Source organism: Varroa destructor, unplaced genomic scaffold (genome assembly GCF_002443255.2).
Source record: "Varroa destructor unplaced genomic scaffold, Vdes_3.0 BEIS01000003.1, whole genome shotgun sequence".
In the NCBI taxonomy this organism is placed as follows: Eukaryota; Metazoa; Arthropoda; class Arachnida; order Mesostigmata; family Varroidae; genus Varroa; species Varroa destructor.
In genome coordinates, this window is record NW_019211456.1 from 2055292 (window position 1) to 2074796 (window position 19505).

The 19505-nt window shown below is 39.5% G+C and overlaps 1 protein-coding gene across 4 annotated transcripts; it reads right to left on the bottom strand.

The window, feature by feature from the left end:
- Window positions 1-583: 583 nt before the first annotated feature.
- Window positions 584-6016, bottom strand: LOC111247893 (uncharacterized). 4 transcript variants are annotated; one of them, XM_086983934.1, is made up of 4 exons: window positions 5517-5657; window positions 5189-5296; window positions 4229-4566; window positions 584-2270 (listed from the first exon to the last, which is right to left on the bottom strand). In XM_086983934.1, exons 3-4 carry the CDS (start codon window positions 4379-4381, stop codon window positions 1179-1181), a joined length of 1245 nt encoding a protein of 414 aa, XP_086840060.1. In that variant the 5' UTR covers window positions 4382-4566; window positions 5189-5296; window positions 5517-5657; the 3' UTR covers window positions 584-1178. The 4 variants fall into 4 exon arrangements, with proteins under 4 accessions (XP_086840060.1, XP_086840061.1, XP_022655155.1 ...); XM_086983935.1 differs by lacking the exon at window positions 5189-5296; XM_022799420.2 differs by lacking the exon at window positions 4229-4566.
- Between the last annotated feature and the right edge of the window lie 13489 nt (window positions 6017-19505).

Sequence of the window (19505 nt, forward strand, 5' to 3'; positions counted from 1 at the left end):
TAAGCTCTGTTTATTTTTCGCTGTATGAGTGTTATTTGTGGCCTGCGCAGCGCTTTCAACGGACCTGCAATTTTCATATGGTATGATACATGCGCTCTTCAATTGCATTCGCGCCATTGAAAAACAAAAATGCGTTATCATAAACGACTCCCTTTTTCATAGCGGTTTCACTTACAAGACTGCTGCTTTTCTACTTCCCTCCGAAATCAACAGTTCTTCAAATCTCTAGCGAACGATGCAAAATTGTGATGCATATTGCTGTGGTATGTTCGACTTCTTAGGGGGATTTGAAGCTTTTGAAAAACGGGCATATTATTCTGCAAAATTGAGCACACTTCATCGATAATGATTCATTTACGAAAGAATCTACTCCATCCAATACGGCTTATGTTCACTTCCATCGAGTCAGAGTCACCCTGCGTGTAATCATATCAGGCACGAAAGTTCATTCTGGTTTTCCGTCAGGACAAAGAATGGTTGTATTAGAATCAGCATTTGTGGAAGGAAACAGGACTTCTTTGGTAAACCCATCGTAATATGCAGCCATTGTTTAACAACGTAATAGAAAGAAATTAATAAGGTCTTTGGAAAATAATTTATTTTATTTATTGATTTAATCATTTATAAGTTACGACACTCTTTTCTGTTACTATTGTGTCCCATGTTTACCTAGGTAGCTTCGGGTGTGACTGTATGATTTATGGTCGCTTTTCATTGTATCGCATTGAGCACTTATCATATTGCTTTTTTTTTTCAGACCACTAAAGACAGTGTCTTGCAGTCGCTAGTTTTTCGTTATTGTGTATATCAGTTTCTATTCACCGATAGAAATGTTCTTCCATTATCCTTCACAACGTTAGTGTATATCCTAGGTACTGTTTAAATAGGTAAAGATGTCATGTACAGTGACTAATATTACAATGTTACAACCATATCTCACAAAACGTTCTTACGGATCAATAGATTGCGATCTAATGCTTTTTGACGTAGACCTCATTCGATGTTATGTTATATCCAAAATGCATACATGATTTAGCCAGCAGCTGCCTGCAGCGCGATCAGCTTATTTCACGTAGACCTTGCCGTCCTATTTCGATATGTGCCACCTTCAACATGTCAGGACAGTATTTCGAAAAATTCGCTACAAGGTTAGAATATTCTTTTTGGTAATGGCCATATTAATGTGCTACAATTGACGTCGTAGTGGAAGCTGCGACCGGCGTCGTTACGCTCGGCGTGACAGCTAAGTCATGTTTGAGACTGAAGTGAGCGCAGCCTTGGTTACGGAATACCGCGTAAATATGAATATTTTCGACGCGGTGTACAATGAGGCCTGGTAGAACTTTCATTGCACGATTTGCTGCTTCTTCGCTGACCTTGGATCGCTTGACCGTAATCCGTCGCAGAGACTGACAAGTGCGGACAAAACTGGCGAGTCCAAGTTCGCTAACATTTGTCTCACAAAGGCAAATAACTTCCAGTTTATCCAGGCAACTGCCAGCAGAACCGGATGTGCGACTGTTTTCTAGAGCAATAATAGAGGAGTCTTTTAATGATGTGTACCCAACATAAAGTTCGCGAAGGTCCGGCGCATGGCGAGCGATTGTCACCAAATCGCCTTCGCTAATTTCGGTGCCCTCGAGATCGAGCACCTTCAAATTGGGGTAGTTTCTGAGCAATGTCTCCAGAAATTTCGCTGACTTCAGATGGGGTGCTCCCTCAAGGTAAAGCTCTTCTAGACTGTCTATAGCTGGCCATGAACGTTCAGGAGGAAAAATCGAGTTGTCGGATCCCGTATTTCCTTCCAAAAACACCGCCCGTCCAACATCAAGAACGCGGAGCTTACTGAGCTTGTGCAGTGCAGCAGACTTAGAGGATTCATCGGTCATTTTTGAGAAAAAACTTTTGGGCTCGAACATCGAGCCACGCACCGACACACGTTCAATGTTCGCAGGAAAGTCAGCCAGACGTACACGCCGACTCTTCTGTTTCGCCCTGAGGTTTAGGTTCTGAAGCTGAAGTGTTTTCATCGATGGACAGCTAGATTTCAGTTTTCTTATGTTTGTCGCTGTGATAAAAGAGCACTTGGCGCACGCGTCGGCCGCTTTCCCTTTAAGAGCAAGTTCTTGAGTAAGATTAATATGCTTTGCTTTGGCTGTTGACTTGAGGATCTTCGCAAGAAGATCCGGAGTAACTTCAGTTCGCACCTCCTTTGTCTGTGAGAGAGGTGGGCAACAGCATGAGTCGGAAGACGTTCCGAAAGCAGCTTTCTGTAATAGAAAATTAGTAACAACAATTAACTACTTCCATTTCAAAAACTTCGTCTTATAGTAACTTGACAATCAATAGCATCTCGACGAAGAGGTCTGCCTATTCAAAGCCTATTAAGCGCAAGCAAATTTGAAGCACGCAATGTTTAAGTAACTATCGCAGTACGCATCATTTTAAGAAGAGCATATCATGATAAATGAACTTCAATCTAGATATAATACCTTCACGCTGCTGTCTGCAGTAATTGTATTGCAAAACTTATCGGCATTTGTCACTTAAGGTAGGCTATTCAACTTGAACTGAACCTTCGAGCGCGTGCCTGTCGGATAGTTACTTTACGAATTAGAAAATGCTAAATAAATTTACTGATCATATCTTAAAGGTTTGTAGACCTAATCTTGGGATTAACGCCCACGAAGGATGTATCCTAGCTGTAAGAAGTTAGGGGAGCTTTAAAGAAAAGTCAAACTAGCATTCAGACGAATACAGTGAAGCAGTAAAGCGCACCACGATGCTCTCGTGGGGGACGTAGAGATCGGGATTGCCAGTCCGCTGCATGTACCGCCCTGTAAGTCTAGTCCTCCTGCAAGAAAGGATCTCAGGCAAGCTGACCAACCGCTGCCTTTACTGTTGCATCGAAAGAATACTTGACGCCAAACGTATACCCAAAAATGTTACCATTCGGTAAATAGCACAGTCGAGTGTCATTGCGTGACAGGTTCGTCACAGTAAGAGTTGCTTATAGATCGATGAGGCTTTTGTCAGCTTTAAATCGATTAGCAAAGTTCCTCGGCTCCTTCGGTCAGGGCAGAAATTTGCCTCCCGTTCACTTCTACGCTTCATACTGGCACTAAGAATTGCGAATGAATATTGCACTGGGAATTTCAAGATAGACTGTATCCAACTAAATTTCATGTAGACCACAGGATTGGTAGATGACCCCATTGTAATAACGCAGCCCCCGACATGCAGTTGGTTAATTCATAGTGAGAGAAATATTTTTCAAAATTTGCAGATAATGTTGTTAGCATCCTATCACATTATCCCTGCCATATCTGCTGTGGTGGTCAATGCCCCAGATGAGTTAATGCTAGAAATTTGTCATCGTACCAGTAATAATAGCGCTGATTAATTTTAATAAACAATTTTTATTTTACGAATCCTGTTTCTATTTAAGGAAGCGGCCTGCTCACCAAGTTTGCCAGTAACAAAAGCTATTTGAGCGATAAAAGTCATACAGACGATAGAAAAGTTCTAGAATTTTTTTTTTTTGTATACCACCTCAATCAACTCTTGAAGCAGGCTATACTCGATACATTGGGCGATCACCGTACAATAACATTTATATATATGGATATTCGTTTCGTGGGGGGGACAAAGGAAGATGTAATCTGGAGAAAAATTTCCCCTAAAATACGATTTACTGAATTGACTATTATCATTTTCCCGTGATAACGACGACCTTATAAATGTTCCGCTGGCTTTTCGATAGACAAGAATTTTTATTCTTGTTTACAGCGAGCAATTTTTACTTTTTTTTTTTTTATAGAATTATATCACCGATACGTTTGCGTTAAACGTATGCGTTTGCTGAGCTTCAGAGTAAATCTTGAACAGTAAAGATAGACAAATCATAATTAAAGTGTAATGCTGGCACGCTTGAGACGATAATTAATATTTTCCATATATAAATGGATATAGTTTACTCCTTTAGCATTCTACTTGACAGCTACTTCAAGATAAAAAAAATATCGACCCATTCAGAAATGACGGGATGCTCCAGTAAACGCCAGATATTAGATAATGCTTCCGGTAAACGGTTATCATCTTCCGGTGTACGTGTCTGCGCTATTTAACGAATTTATCATTTAAAATTAATTGTTGTAGGTATATTTATAGAACGACGATGAACGCATTGCCATACATAAAAGATAACAAATGATGATTAACTACATACATATATGTACGTAGTAGTAGTGGTAGTAGGACAACTGGTCTGCTGTGCCCATAGAAACATTTGTGTCGTAGACGTTTTCGCACACAGCAGATCACGTAAATGACGCGAGATCGACCGGTACGGTGAACGATAGATTCGATTGAACCCAAACATTGGTAAGAACAAACAGCTAAACTGATATCAAATTTAGAAAAAATATTAATAATATGTATGTATATGATTAGCGCGATAGGACCTGAATCGAAGGGTAGCTACTCAGCTATTGTAGCATCTGTCAGTAACAACAGCAGCTGTATAATTGTTTAGCTTTTGATTGAAGCAGACTCGGGCAATGTTAACTGAAAGTCAAAGGTTGGTCATTGCAAATAAACAAAATACTAATTAATGGTGATGGTAATAGTATTAATAACAGGTATCTACATATCAGCCTGTGTCATCGGCGGATCGACGAAATGTTGTTCAAGCACCGTCAATTGGATCTTCTACCAAAAGAAGTAAAGATGGCCTGCATAGCCTCTATCCCATCCCCTAGCGATAAATAGCCATTTAGAAATCTCTTATTTCACTGGATAGCATACAAAATTGATTCAAGAACTAGTTAGGTTTTAGTGCGACCACAATACTGGTCAATCGAAAACGAAAACTAACTAAATAGAGGCTACGCTCAATTTGTACGCAGTGCATGAAAATCTGGGAAGACCTGGTCGCTTTGGAGCATAAATGTGCGAACGTTTGCCCTGCTTATGTAGACCTCGAATTACCTTGTCCTGTTCTTCAGATGGAAACTATTCGACGTTGTCTATGTGTAACTACAAGAGAACTTCTTAGAATCGAAACATTCGAATTTACACTGCAATCTGTCATGGGTGAACGAAGACGCGGTCTCTAGGCTAAATTTCTATGAAGCTAGCTGTAGTAGATAGAAAAGATAGAAAGTTGATAGAAAGTTGAAACTACAACCTTCATCTACTAGGGAACCTCAAACGCAAACAGATTACTGAAGTACAGAAGGACGGAACGCTGTCATCATACGGGAAATCATACGTCTAGGGTGAAATTCGTCAGTCTCTGTAAAATTATTTGAATTTAGGTAATACCAGTTAAGCGTATCCAATGTGTCAGCATCGTGTCTATTTAGAACACGCTGATAAGAAAACTGAGTTGAACCAACACAATTTTATGTAGCACTCAATGAAATGAAAAGAATGCATCATAAAAAGGTCGATAGAGATCTATATAAACGGAGTAAGAAGCATGAATCTTAAGATAGGAGAAATTGAAAGCTTACCATGGGAGAACCTCGGTCCTCGCTTTTAAAAGTGATGTTGATAGCATCTTCATATCTAGGCGCCATGATATCTCTAGCTCTTTTCGGCGAATACCCTTCACAGTTTACTTCAGAAGAGATCTTGCGATCACCCTTAGCGTGGTCTAACATGAGCTTCAGTGAACTCAGGATATCCTTCTCGAACATTGTGCTTTCGTTCTGCTGTTACTCTTATCGGATTGGATAGTCACAAATGCTATAAGATAACAGTCTGGATGGTTCGTACAACTCTGCTACGCACTCTCGTTTCAGAAGCTTTAAAGAAACTTCAACAACCGCTGTCCGCGAACGTCACTAGTAGCGGACGTCCGGATAGTACAGGTAATGCTGGAGCATCTTATGTACTTGCACGAAACAAGACGCAGATTTAGCCTACACTATAAAGTATTTTACAAAGTACTGCCGGCGATCTTTTGTGGTCACTTGCATTGGTTGTGGATGATTATGAATGAACCGAACCGGCAGGCGCCTTTTAAGTGACTTTCATGAAATTGTTTTTTCTCTTTCTGGAGTTGTCCTCCTCTCATGAGCTGCCTCTTATGACAGGGGGCCGGAAAGAGAGGATCCGCAATGGCAGTAGCGGTAGCTGTCACTGTCTGGAATAGCGATATCTGTGGCAAGCCTTAAAGGGAGGATCGTGTCTTCCATTGACCGCGATCAGATCGTTGACAGGGCTCCGTTTTTTGCGGCGTTTTAGTAGTAGCGCGTAGTGTATGAGGGCCGACAGGCGCTTTCCACCACCAAATACCTAAAAGTTGTTTAGAGGCCATACTATTAACTTACAAACGAAGACTACTAATCACAGTTATTCTCTCTGACAAAGCAAATAGGCGTATTTGATTTGGTGCAAAAAGTTATCATCAAGAACTTAGTTTTAACCTTAACCATCCAGAGAGAACTAACTACTTGTAAAAGCAAAACGTATAGATGATAAAGAACAGCGGAGCCAAAAAGTACTGCAAAATAAAAACAATTTCGACGGACTCATTTGTTATTGCTCAATGCATTGAAATGGCAAATCAAAACTAGAAAAATATCATCTCATTCTTTACATCAAAGTATACAAGATGCGTACTTCTAGTTAGCGCTTTGTTGTGGTTGCCAGCTGTTTCCCATACGCAACACATACATCGTTTTAGTAGCTCAACATAGGGAACAACTGAAGTTCGCCTTTAATTTCGAGTCTACCTCTAAGCTTCTTGCTTTCATAGGTTTTAAAAAATCACACAAAATATCTGGAGGTATCTAATGGATAGACATAGAGACAACGGTATTAAAATTTATGTAGCGATAACTGGTGATCTATTAATATCGTTCTGAGTTTTGTTCTTCGTGCACCCTTTCATCCTCGCTTGCTGGCCGTATTGCCTATATGTGAGTGTTATATTTACGTGTGAACGATAGTTTGTGCATTTATCTGCGACTACAAAAGATTTGTGGTACTATTTCATAACATCCGAATGAGACCCATTGACCATTAGTCGTCAGACCAGCAACAGCTGCCTAAAATTGAAAATCTACATCGATCACCCCTCACCGGTCCCCAGTGCAAATTCGATGACGACGCAAATAGCATACCTATATCTTATTAATCGTATCAGTCCTTCAGTCATCGTAGCAGCTCAAAGGATTAAACTCAAACGATAGCCAAAACGTTCCTAGTTTCTTCACCCGCGTTACTTTCATAAACGCAACAAAAACATCGCGTATTTATTATTACAGAAAGCCGAAGATGAATGACATTACCTTCTTTAATCTCAGTACTTTTCTTGGTACTGTAAGGAATGCGATAGATCAATTATAAAACAAATTGATAGTCATGAAAAACAGCAAGGAAGTTGGCAGCATGCTGCGCGAGAAACTATATATAGTTCGGTAGAGTATGTTCTTCATTTTGTGAACTTCTAGGGGAAGGCAGTATTACTAATTCGTCGAAGTACCACGCTGGGTGTCAGTGGTCAACTCGACGTCTCCGCGCGGAGGCCCTTACATCATCAGCTGGCAGCCAGGAAAAAATATTAACTAGTGGTAGAAGTACAATCACTACCATTAACAACAACTCGTACTACTCGTGGGACGTCCAAATCATCAAAAGTATCTATCCACGTGGTCGATCCACAGAGTAACCAATGATAAGGCGGGAAGACCCAGCCATTCCACGACTGTTCGCCTTACTCAAAGCCAGCATTTCGAAAGAATTATGCAGGAAAAAGGGCTTCTATTCCAAGGCATACTTGTGTACACATATGAGCCGGAAATAAAAGTAAGATTGAATGATGATGATGATGATGATGATGATCCAAACACATCAGCTAAACCGAGAAGAGCAAATTATGAAACCGTTTCGTAAGCTGTTACATTACGGAGGCCTTTGTTGGCCTGGGGCCAACTGTTCGAACATGTATTAAATCGGCCTTGTGGCTGATAGCAGGACAAATAGCGAAAGTAAAAAAACAAGTCGTCCAGCCTATGGTAAACATTTGAAGAATAGAACGCTCATGCGACATTTGTTTAAAGCTTAAATTGTCCAAATGTCTTTAGACCGTTTCCATTAACGAGACTATAGCATTTTTCATCATTATCAAATTAAAAAAAAAAAAAAAAAGGACGAAGCGAGTAACACACAGCTAAACTTAATAACATCTACGATCTAGGTAACATGAATGAACCATGTAAAATGACGACATAGATGATCCCTAGAATATCCAGGCTTATATCCGTCTCACCTTATCGTGTTTCCCAGATAAACGTGAACTAAGCGACAGCAATCGTTTCGGGGAAACGGCCTCTGCCTAAAGTTGCCACTTCGACATCTCCTCTTCACGAAGCATCGTCAAATTCTTAGCGCACAAAATTTAGACCTTTAACCGTGTCTAAATACATCGGTAATCTAATCGTTATAACAGTATGGAAAATACTATACATTCAAATACGTCAACGCGTTAAAACGACACGTCTATTAAATAATGCTAGATTCCTTTGTAATATTTATTATAATAATATCATACTTCCGCTAAATTGCATCAAATATGTTTTCGTCGATCTTTCGTACAGATGTACGGTCACTTTCGACTGGGTTTTTTTTTTGGCAGTGTGCTAAATAGGCCCTTCTTTATTGGACCGACCGGTATAAGATCAACACAGCTAAAAATCATTTTGTTCGTTGTCTCTATTCACTGATATCTATCTAATGCTTTTTTTCGAGTTTGAAATCTTTGGATCTCTGTTCTTCTTGGAGGATTCTGTTCGACGTTTGGCAACACGTAAGGAATTGAATCACCTAATGCATGACCGCTCAACCCACAATACAAGGACTACTTATAAACTGATGCATTTGTCTGTGACTAGCAGAAAAAGGTATATTTTTACCAATCTACCCCGATACTGTTAATTGTTCTAACGCGCGATAATTGTTACGTAAATGACCAGCTACAGGATTTGTAGTGCGCGCTGTTGTCATGCAATAGGTCTATAGACTCATTCTTCTCGTTGCGTACGAGCAAGGTAAGCAGACGAACACAAATTAGTTCGTGCTATTACGGTAAACAACTGCCGTATCGCACGGAACTCGGTTGCTGCCGTGGTATCTGTTGGTACTCAACAATATTCATTAGTTGTACACAATACATGGATAAATACTCTGACCCATTGTTGACTAAATAGCTTAGAAATGGAAGAAACCCACTTGATGTTACCGCGGCAAGCTATTGCCTGCCGGAGCCATTGACAAACCCACGAAGCACCAATGTTGTCTGTAGGCATCTCGCTATTGATACGAGCCGCATGAGACGAAACAGTGTGCACCTTGCATTTGTCAAGTTACGGCCTAAGCAAGTAGAAGCAGTAATGAAAGTGACCGCTATAATTCAAGTAGTCGTATGTTGACCTCTATTTATAAGATCTCCACCGTCAGACACTGTGATTTTCGTTAAAGTCAACAGTTAAGCTTACAACCTGTCTTCTACTAATGCTCGCTATGCTTCGAAATAGGCTTGGGACGATACGCTGAAAGTATTCGATTGTAACGAATGAGAAATTTCAGAGCTCAAGCGACAAAGTCGGACCAACGATTTGGTCTGAGCTTCGCAGACTATTCAGCCGTTTGTTAAACGACTTTGTCTTCCAGAACGTCATTAAACCTAGCGTGTGTGGAGAGCAGTTTTTCGAAGAAGTTCAGCGACGTAGCTAAAACGCGTGCGAACATTCGTCTGTTACGCAAATATCCTTTGATAACAAAGCTATGCAAACTGCTTCAATTTTATAGTGACGATCTTCAAGTCGCTAGCTAGTAGGAGCACATTTATACATGTAGGGGTTTGAGTTTTGTATAGACCGGTTCCTTACAAAGACACAATCTCCAGAAGCAGACGCTGCTGATAGACTGAAGGTTTATATCGCAGTCATGTTATGCTGCCGTTGGACGGCATGCGTACGCTAAGAGTTTATCACAAGAGCTCACCTTTCAAGTAAGAGTGCGTTTTCTGTATAGTCAGTCTTAACTATGGCCTAATCATATTCAATAAACTTCGTATAAGGTAGCTTCCACCGCACAGTTCTGATTCTACCATTCCGATCCAGTATTAGAGGATTTCAGACGACTTATAGCCATATTCCTTGATGAAACGTTACCGTCTGCGAATTCCTTTTGACCATAGACGTACCCATAAATTGTTTACTCCATTCGAATAGGCCCGCTTTTATCTCATACCTTGCATTTAACACAGTAAATTGCCTAACCTGTAGCCTATAATAGGCTGCAAACACCTTCGTCTCTACGGAAACTTGACTGATTTCACAGTGGCTTTCGACGACATATGACCAATTCACGAGGATTTCGGGTGACTGAATGCTACCAGATGAAAACTTATAAGGAAACAAGACGCAATTTGAATGATTGCAATTACCTATAAAAGCGATAATTATACAAATCATAATGGTACTGCTGCATCCATTTTTTTTTCTTCGTTAGGATCGACCTTCTGTCACTATAACGATTGGGAACGAGGCGCACGCAAGAGGACGGCAATAAAAGTGAGCAATTCTGTCCTGGCTTTCTCGGACCGAATGATACCAGTTTAATGATTTGACTTTAAATAATGCGACTTAATAAGAAAACTTGAAATATACACACACATATAATCGTAGGATTAGGATCACACACCTGCGAGAGGACGACCAAATTCAGAATAATAGTACTAATAGTCATAATAAGAGTAAAAAAGGCTAGTTGTTGTTCGACCATTTTCCTTACTACGATCATTATCTCTAGGAGATATTTGATTTACACTAAAATCATGGCACGGTGACGCCCTATACAACTGAACAATAACCAATAAAGGTAAACAGATCACAGTGGCGCTCACAGTATCACTGTCCACTACTGAAGTTCGAAAAAAATTCAAGCTAAATTTCTCTTTATTTCGCAAGCGGATTATCAATATATTTACGATAGTTTATGAACATAAATAAAGTAAGTGAGAGTGAAGATCGCAGACAGAAAGTCCGATATTCAGATGCCTGCGCGCGCTCATACAAATTGGAGAAGCACGAGAGCGAGGCGATCACTATATTCTATTTGTTGACACTGTTGAACGGAACGAGGACTATACGTCTATCAGGAACTACCACAAGGCACCGCTGCCCGTTAAACCGTACAATCAAACCTCGATCCAAAAATAGCGTCGCTTGTGAAGCTTCCGTGATAGCGCTTGTTGACACACAGGTTGGCTATCTCTCGTTAACTTTAATTCGATGTACAATAATCCATAGTACTAGTTCGATTTACGTAACAAGCAAATATGGCTGACGGATACTGAAGCTTGCTTATAAACCGCGTACGCGACCAACGCAGCTTGTTAAACAAGCACCTCATGTACCTTGCTACTTAAATGATATGTTGTAAAATTAGATATATTACAGATGATTACAGGAACTGCTCGATATAGTAAAAATGCCACTAAGTGAAATCAAATTATTTACCTGTTACGATATGAATTTGCCTATTAAATGGATCCGCAGATTGATACGTAAAACGTAAGACGACGCCATTGCAAACTTGACATTTGAACAGGGCAAAGGATATCCTGACCCGTAATAAAGATAAGGTTACATAAGCTTACATTTCTGCGACAGTGAAAGGTCGGAGGTGTTTACCTGCTTAGACATTTTCAAGTCGTATGAGTTAGTTGACCACACCATTGCCGCGTACGTTCTGAAGGTGACGCTTTTAAGCTTGGTTGTAAGGGCTACCCTCAGAACGGCATTTAATGCAAGAAATCGAAAGCAAGCGTTGCGCGCCACCCTGAAAGTCTTCATTTCAAGGTTATGATTATTGTTTCCTAGGATATGATCTTATTGTGGCGTGAAACAGATCACAATATTCAAGTCATTATGACAGAAATTATTTGAAAATAATGTTTACGCGAAAAGGACGATATAGAAACATGTATGTAACACTGCATACGATTTCTATCAGGCAAATGTTACTTATATTGCTCCATTTGATCCTCCAAGGTAAGTCGATCGAAAACCAAAGATTGCGATCCATCAACGCCACCATCAAAATGAATATTTATCTCTCTCATTTATAAGTAGTGCTAGATCATTTCAACGATTGGTTGGCCAATACCCTTGTAAATAAGATACTCGTCACCTGCAGTGCGTATATTGCGTTCTAAACTATGTGCGTTTAGCTTTAAGAGATGTTGGAAATTCGTGCTAAAACATCGCTCAACTGCTATTTTGTAACAAGGGTTTCTATATACGTTTAGAGTCACATAGGGGGCGCTCGTTTCATTTGATGACCACGCCCTTCCATCAAGCTAATGAAAGGACAACAATCATGCCTCACTGTTAATGGCTGAACTGTCCAAGGTGCGTATTAGAGATAATATTGTTAACGTTAACGCAAGGTCAGTCGAGATGATAGAATCTGTTTGTCAGAGATTGCGATATGACATATGAGAGTAATAGTAAGGGAGAACAAAACATGAATGAATGACGCCATTCTTTTCCGGATGCTAGAAGAAAAAAAGTATTGCGCAAGAAAGGTGAAGATGCAGTGGTGCACCTAATAAATGATACGAGTATCAAACTAATGAAAAACTTTATTAGATCCGCGTACGTTCCGCTATAATGGTCGTCAGATCACTTCAAAGAATGATAAATATTGTGGTATTCTGTAGATGTCTGATGACTGTCATTCCGTTCATCTGTACTTTCTGAAGTATAGGAAACATATATATAGCAAGGTATATGATTTACCACTGTCCTAATGATAGTACCGGTAGTTGTTGAGTGCATTCCAATGCTTTGTTAGCAGGATGGTACATCTTCATGGCACAAAAAGAATGGCTGCTTTAGACAAATTATGGTTAGGTATGAAATAAACAGTAGATCCCGTCGCGAAATATGCTTACTTAATCGATGTTTATTATCTAACAAGCACATCTAAAAGTGTGATACATTAGTTTACATTTGCTACTATATGCAAAGTAAATAAGTACGATGTGTTTCTCAATATAAAAATTCTACTTCAAGCTCGCTTCCTCGATGCTTCAATCAGACGACAAAGACCAAGCGAAGAAAAAGCCTTTTGGCATGCGGCCAGTATCGCTCAGCGACTAAAAATGTAATTATCGTCAGTTTGGGATGCTAAGTATATGTAGATATGAACTCAAGAACTCTCGTTCATTTCATTGGACGTCTCTATGTTACAGTGTTATTCGTCAAAGAAAAATAGACCTGAAAAACGTCAGAAAACGTATACAGTGTATACCCGAGACACTTAACTATATTAGTTAAGGGAGTGTTGCAGGTTCGTTCAAAGGTCGAACTGAACTCTGTGTTAGCTATGTATAGCGTAAAGCTTTTAAAAAACGTATGCAATTTTGAAGCGCGATTAAGATAAGACATCGTCACGAAGTTTAGGTCAACACGAGTTGCCGTTTTGCGATAACACGTTGCACGAGTTGTACGTTTGCGATGACAGCGTTCACCTGACAACGGTTTCGACCACTCCTTGCATACTAATTAATAAAGACATTTTCATTCCACACGCTATTACTCTTCTAATACCTATTGACTAGGTTTGACAATCATATTTTGTTTTCACTTTTCCCTCAACTAGTTTATTTAGCGATACATATCACTTCGTCCGATTTTCAGTTTGCCCGGGTGGCCGTCATCTTAACGGTTCCCATCTACGCGAATGGGCAGATTTCATTCTTTAAACACACGGAATTTTTTTGCATCAATGGCTGACTGTTATGATTGGCTGCATGGAGTTCTCAACTGGTTGATGATCAGATCACGACCATTATCCTTCAGTTCAATGGTAACTCGAAAACGAGACCGCCATAATCTCGTTCTTGCCACGATTTGAACTTCACTTCTAGGATAGTTTCTTCAAGCTAACCAAAAGTATTTTAGCCGACCTTCGAGTGGTTTGGCCTAACATGGTTAGAAAGATTTTCCACAAATAGGTTCAATTATTTATTAAATACAAAACTCAAATTTGATACATTAATTAAACGACGATTGAATGGAGCGGGTAGGTATTTATACGATAGAACACAGTTACTAATCTAGAATTAATATTACGCTAGATTATATCTATACTAATATTAGTATTATATCATCACTATCTAGTTAGTGCATTGTTATCTTTTAAGACCAAAGAACGGAAAACATATATATACATAGACGTGTGAACGTGACATGGTAAAGTCGGAATTTTTCAAGCTTGATGTGATCAGTTCTTTTGTTTTCAGTCATCCTCATGCCTCTTTGTTACCTATGACCGTCTTATTTAGCCTGTTTCTGTAAAAGTTTGAAGTGCAAGTCTCAAATTTTAATCTGTAGGAGCAATGTCTAACTGTATTTTCTCTATCGGGACCCTTGCGGTGTCAACTTAATTGTTGTTGCTTATTGCAAATGTTTTCCATGACCTGCTTTCATGATTGACCTATTCAGTATTCTTCAGCTGTAATCAAGAAACCAGGACCACGAATGTGCAATTTTTCAGCTGCAGAACTGCTTTAGGCTGATGTCCCGCTAGTCCAGTTACATCCACTTATTCATGTGATCGTCTGCGACTACTGTAAAAAATCTACTTTTTCTCAAAAAGCACAATCCAATTTTTGCTGGGCATGAGTCGCTGTTATCACATGAGGACAAACAAAAGCGCGCGTTTTCACATCTCTTTTTGAACTTAACCTAAATCGTGCGGCACCCATATCTCCATAGTAGTAGAACTTTGATATATATATACGTGTGTGTGTGTGTGTTTTTTTACTAATAATTGTTGTAAATAAACGAGGGTAGCTTATTTTTCTTTTCGCGCACATCAATATTTGCGGGGTGCATTGTTATGCTTTCATATCGTGCGTTTTATTCCGAGGTTGAGGTACCGAATTCGCAGTGAAGGACCACTTTCGATCTTTTCGTTACAAATAAACGGATATGTCTAAAGCATTTTAATATGCGTAGAGATTTTTTGGTAACTCTTGGCATAAAAAGTACAACAAGTTCGTCAGAAAAATTGGCACGGCATCAAAACCATTCCATTGGCAGCAGGTTCTACTAGTGTATCCTACTTCCGTTTGAGAAACATTGGTCCTGCCTTAACTTGGTAGTGATCAAGCATTCAAGCGTGGATTCAAGTCTTGTCGAGTCATGGACAGTTTCAAACATACATGACAAAGACCGGCAAGACGCAAGTGGACATCTGTGTACTTTGCGTGTCGGGCACGAAAGACGGAGTAGAACATGCTCTTCTTCACTGCCAGACACTTAAAGCGGTCAGAGATAAGCAGGTTTACAGAGAAGTCGCAATAAAGGGCAGTGCTAAGGAAATGGTGGATATGATGACAAAAGACAGGACGACCTGGGCCAAAGTTACGGCCTTCTTTGATGATATTGTGAAAAGAAAGGAACAATTTGAAAGAATGAGACGTAAGAGAATAATAGAAGGACAGGCCCGAAACAATCACGAGCCTGACACAGTACAATTGATATTAACGGGAGATTAAGGAGTACGATCCCTATCGAGACCCAGCGTATCTGGTCAAGAGGAAAGCCAGAATAGAGGATGGACTGGAACGGTTCAAAGGGAAGGATGACGAAATAACCGTTCATGCAAGTCATGGTTCGGAAGTAATATCAAACATATCCCGAACCATGACCCAAGCTGATAAAGAGGCTGATAAAGAGGACAAAGCACAATTCAGTGATGTCTGGTCTGCATAATGCATTTGTCCTTAACCTCCGGAAAAAAATGATCAAGCATTTTCTTAATAAGTTGCCGTTTATTACATGTACCAAATTTGCCTGATAAAACTTAAAAGAAAGACACCATGGGCATCCGTTAAAGGCAGTGCGGCCATTTTGCGTCAATTTTGTCATCGGTTACTTCTTATCATGAACTACAAGTAAGTTCCTGAAGCATTCACTCCTAGGTGCTATTGAGGGTTCCGTGAATAAAGAGCTACCCGCTAACCTTGATTCTCTGGTAAGATCGCTGCGAGGCTTGAGACACACATGATACTATTTTCGGACCTGGAGGATTCTAGAACTACTCTTTAAGCCTTTTTTTGCTATAGGGTACGCCTGAAACCTCCAATTTGTCATCGTCATCGTCGTCATCTTTTGCTAGCTCTCTTTTCCTCAGGAGGTCACGACATACCTGTGTGCAGTATAGCTCCATCAGCTGGTTGGTCAAACGAACCTTTCGAGCTATATATTACATGGACAGTGTAAAAGTTTTATATTTGCAAACGTTTTTTTTTCAGAAAGACACCAAAGTGAACGAAAATATGTTGTCAACATTTACGAGCAGTACTTGGGCTACTGGGAACCACGTCATATAGCTGGCTTTAAGCACAAAACAAAGTGTGTTAACACCTGGAGTATACCTATCAAATAGAGTAGGATAAGTCTCGATAAAAACAGCTTGGCAAGTGCATTGACTAGTGTTGCAGATCGCATAGGATGGCGTAGGAATGAAATAATCGTTGTATTCCAAAAACAGCTGAATTTTCCGAAAGCATGCAATACAAACAATATCCGATCTATACGTAGATACATTTTAAAAAGTTATGCTTTAAAGAAACAAGACATACACACACACACACACACACACACACACACACACACACACATACATACATACATACATCTATATATAGTGCAAAGAAAGTATTGAAAACTTACACATACGAAATATTTAAATCGACGAAACAATGGATTGGATTCTGACACGGCATCCTACGGAGACACATTGATTTTTAGCTTAATGGTAAAAAAAAAACAGTGGAAACTGGAAAAAAAAAAGACTTATTTTTTCGTTGAGAAAATACACGATTATGATGAAACGTACATGTGATCTGATAAATGCGGTAATTGAAGCGGTTTCATGATTAATTACTATCTCCGTTCCGGTGATCACATTTGTTCCATTATTATTTGATAAATCTTCTAAAAAATCACGGTCCATGATTACAAAACTTTTTTTGGAACACTTTATTAGCAGCTACGTTTGTTAATATTTTTGTCATACGGCTGACTAATGATAACGACAAAATCTATGCTCTATATTTGGTATCCTGTGAATCAACTAGTTTTGCCTATTACTATTTGAGTTCTTGTATTTTTAATTGGCAAAAGACTTTTTTTCTTCCTCTGTAAATGCAAACGATCTTAGTTGATTTAAACAGCAAAGGCATATTTTTATGTGAGAAAAATAGTAGACAGCCGGACGAAAAACGTCCATACTTTTTTAATGGAACATGGAAGAGCATTGTTGCCAGAGAGGCAAAAGGGGCCACCTTGTGCAATGGCAATTCTTTAAGGAACAGAAAAAAATGTCATCTCGTTAAATCAGTCTGCTCATCAATATGTGCAAATTGTCAATGAAGTAAATGATCTTATGGTGTTCGCCCTGCCCATAATTGGACGCTGTGCATCACGGGCCCATATAAATGTATAGCACTGAATCTGCACGTGGTTTCGCTTCCGAAGTTCAGTTATAGCTACCATTTTCTCATATTTTATAGAACATTAGAAAAGTTACATTAAAATAGAAAATATTTAAGATGAACATTTGCTTTTCTCTCTGTGCATCTTATTGAGATGAGTGTAGATTTCTGTGAATTTCGACGTTCAGGCTGAATTCTGGTTTGGATCTAAATAGCTGCCAAACTGGATTGACCAGAGCGATTATCGTCGTAAATAGCATCAAGGACAAGCGACGATAGATGGGATCCTCTGTGGATTAAAGATTCCTATATATATATATATTAGTGAGACTTGTATTGGTACAGTTTCACCGAATTCGCTAATAGCTACCAGAACAGAGTATTGTGTTACTGTTGTTAATATCGCTTGAAATCACGGGCATGAGTCAACTACGTGTGTTCCCTTATGTAACGAACGAAGCAGCGATACATGGCGATAGGCAATTTTTGGATATATTGAGACGGAGCGCCAGATACTACGATCTGCGAGCACCATATACTAACTTTAGCAACGAAGTCCTTTAGGACGATTCATGTTGTATTATCTTGAACTTCTTTATCTTCCCACAACTGCAACGCATTCCTATAATCATTACCACCTTATAGCCAGCTAGCATAGAGGTACGAAAGGTGATGAACGACTGTGAAGGCTAAATCTAAACATACGCGAAAAAAAAAAAAAAAAAAGGGATGCATGTAGCTAGTACAACAACGTCGTCAGTTTCCTTTGTCCCGTAAAATAGATTTCGACGAGGAAAACTTTCCTTTAACAATAGCAGGGAAGATAAGGTGAAGCCTGTCAACTTGTTTAGCGGTGTGACCGACTCAGTATAGTTCTACAGTTTGTCCGAGGGGGCCTTGTCGCCTTTTAGAAGTCGTCGAAGCTCTTATATTCTCTATCAAGTATTTTAACTAGTAGCTTCTTTATCGTCAATCAATTAGGGATTTGTGCCCTGCTCCTAAACCTCACGCTGACTCAAGGGAAACAATCCGTCCTGGTCTGCATTTCACTTAGAAAATTGTTTAGATTAATTCGAATCGCTAACGTTGACGTTATCGTCGAGTCGTCGATCTATAACGATTATATGATGACAGCCAAACTATTGTTAATAACTCTAAGGTTCAATACGGAAAAACAAGCACGTGAAGTCTGTATATACTACATATGGAACAAATGTGGGCTGCCTATCATCAGTGTTCCATTTCGTCAGTACGTAGGCGTTCGGAAGCGCCACTGTTTTTCGGAACCATATCATGCAGAAGCTAACGACAATCGATTACGGTATCAAAAGTCCTTTTTCAATATTATCGCCATAACGATTCTAGTTGCCCAATACGTAAATCAGCTATGTGAAATATATATATATATATATCAGTTAACTATGTAAATCCTAACAGTTATTACGTGGAGACTTTCAAGTAAAAACGTCACTATCGAATAAACCTTAAATTTCGGAAGTTTCCCTGAAGTCACGATCAAGAAGTACATCTGTATGATGTGAATTTGAAAGAGGCAGAAGCAGTAAAAATTCTGCTCAATGAAACAATTGCACCGGTTGTTTTTTGTTTTTAATGACGTTGATGTGTATATGCATAATTCGTAACGTATTATGTTTTCAACCACAAAATATCTGCTTGGCTGTTATGTTCTAGTAGAGCGGGTGGATGTACGAAGCGTTAAAAGGGTGTTATTTTATTCAGACGGCAGTATTCAGTAAGCGTCGTCAGTAGGACACACTTCTACTACCCGACTAATAAAACGATACACTGATTTCACGTGTATTTATCGCGGCAAACACAATGAAAAGTATATGTTTGTCCATCATCCCCGATCCGCTGCTGGATCCGCTAATCGTTAGGTAAAGAGTACGTTTGATGTGAATCGATTCGAACCTTATCAAACGAGCAAACCGTTAAATGTTTAATATCGGTTGAT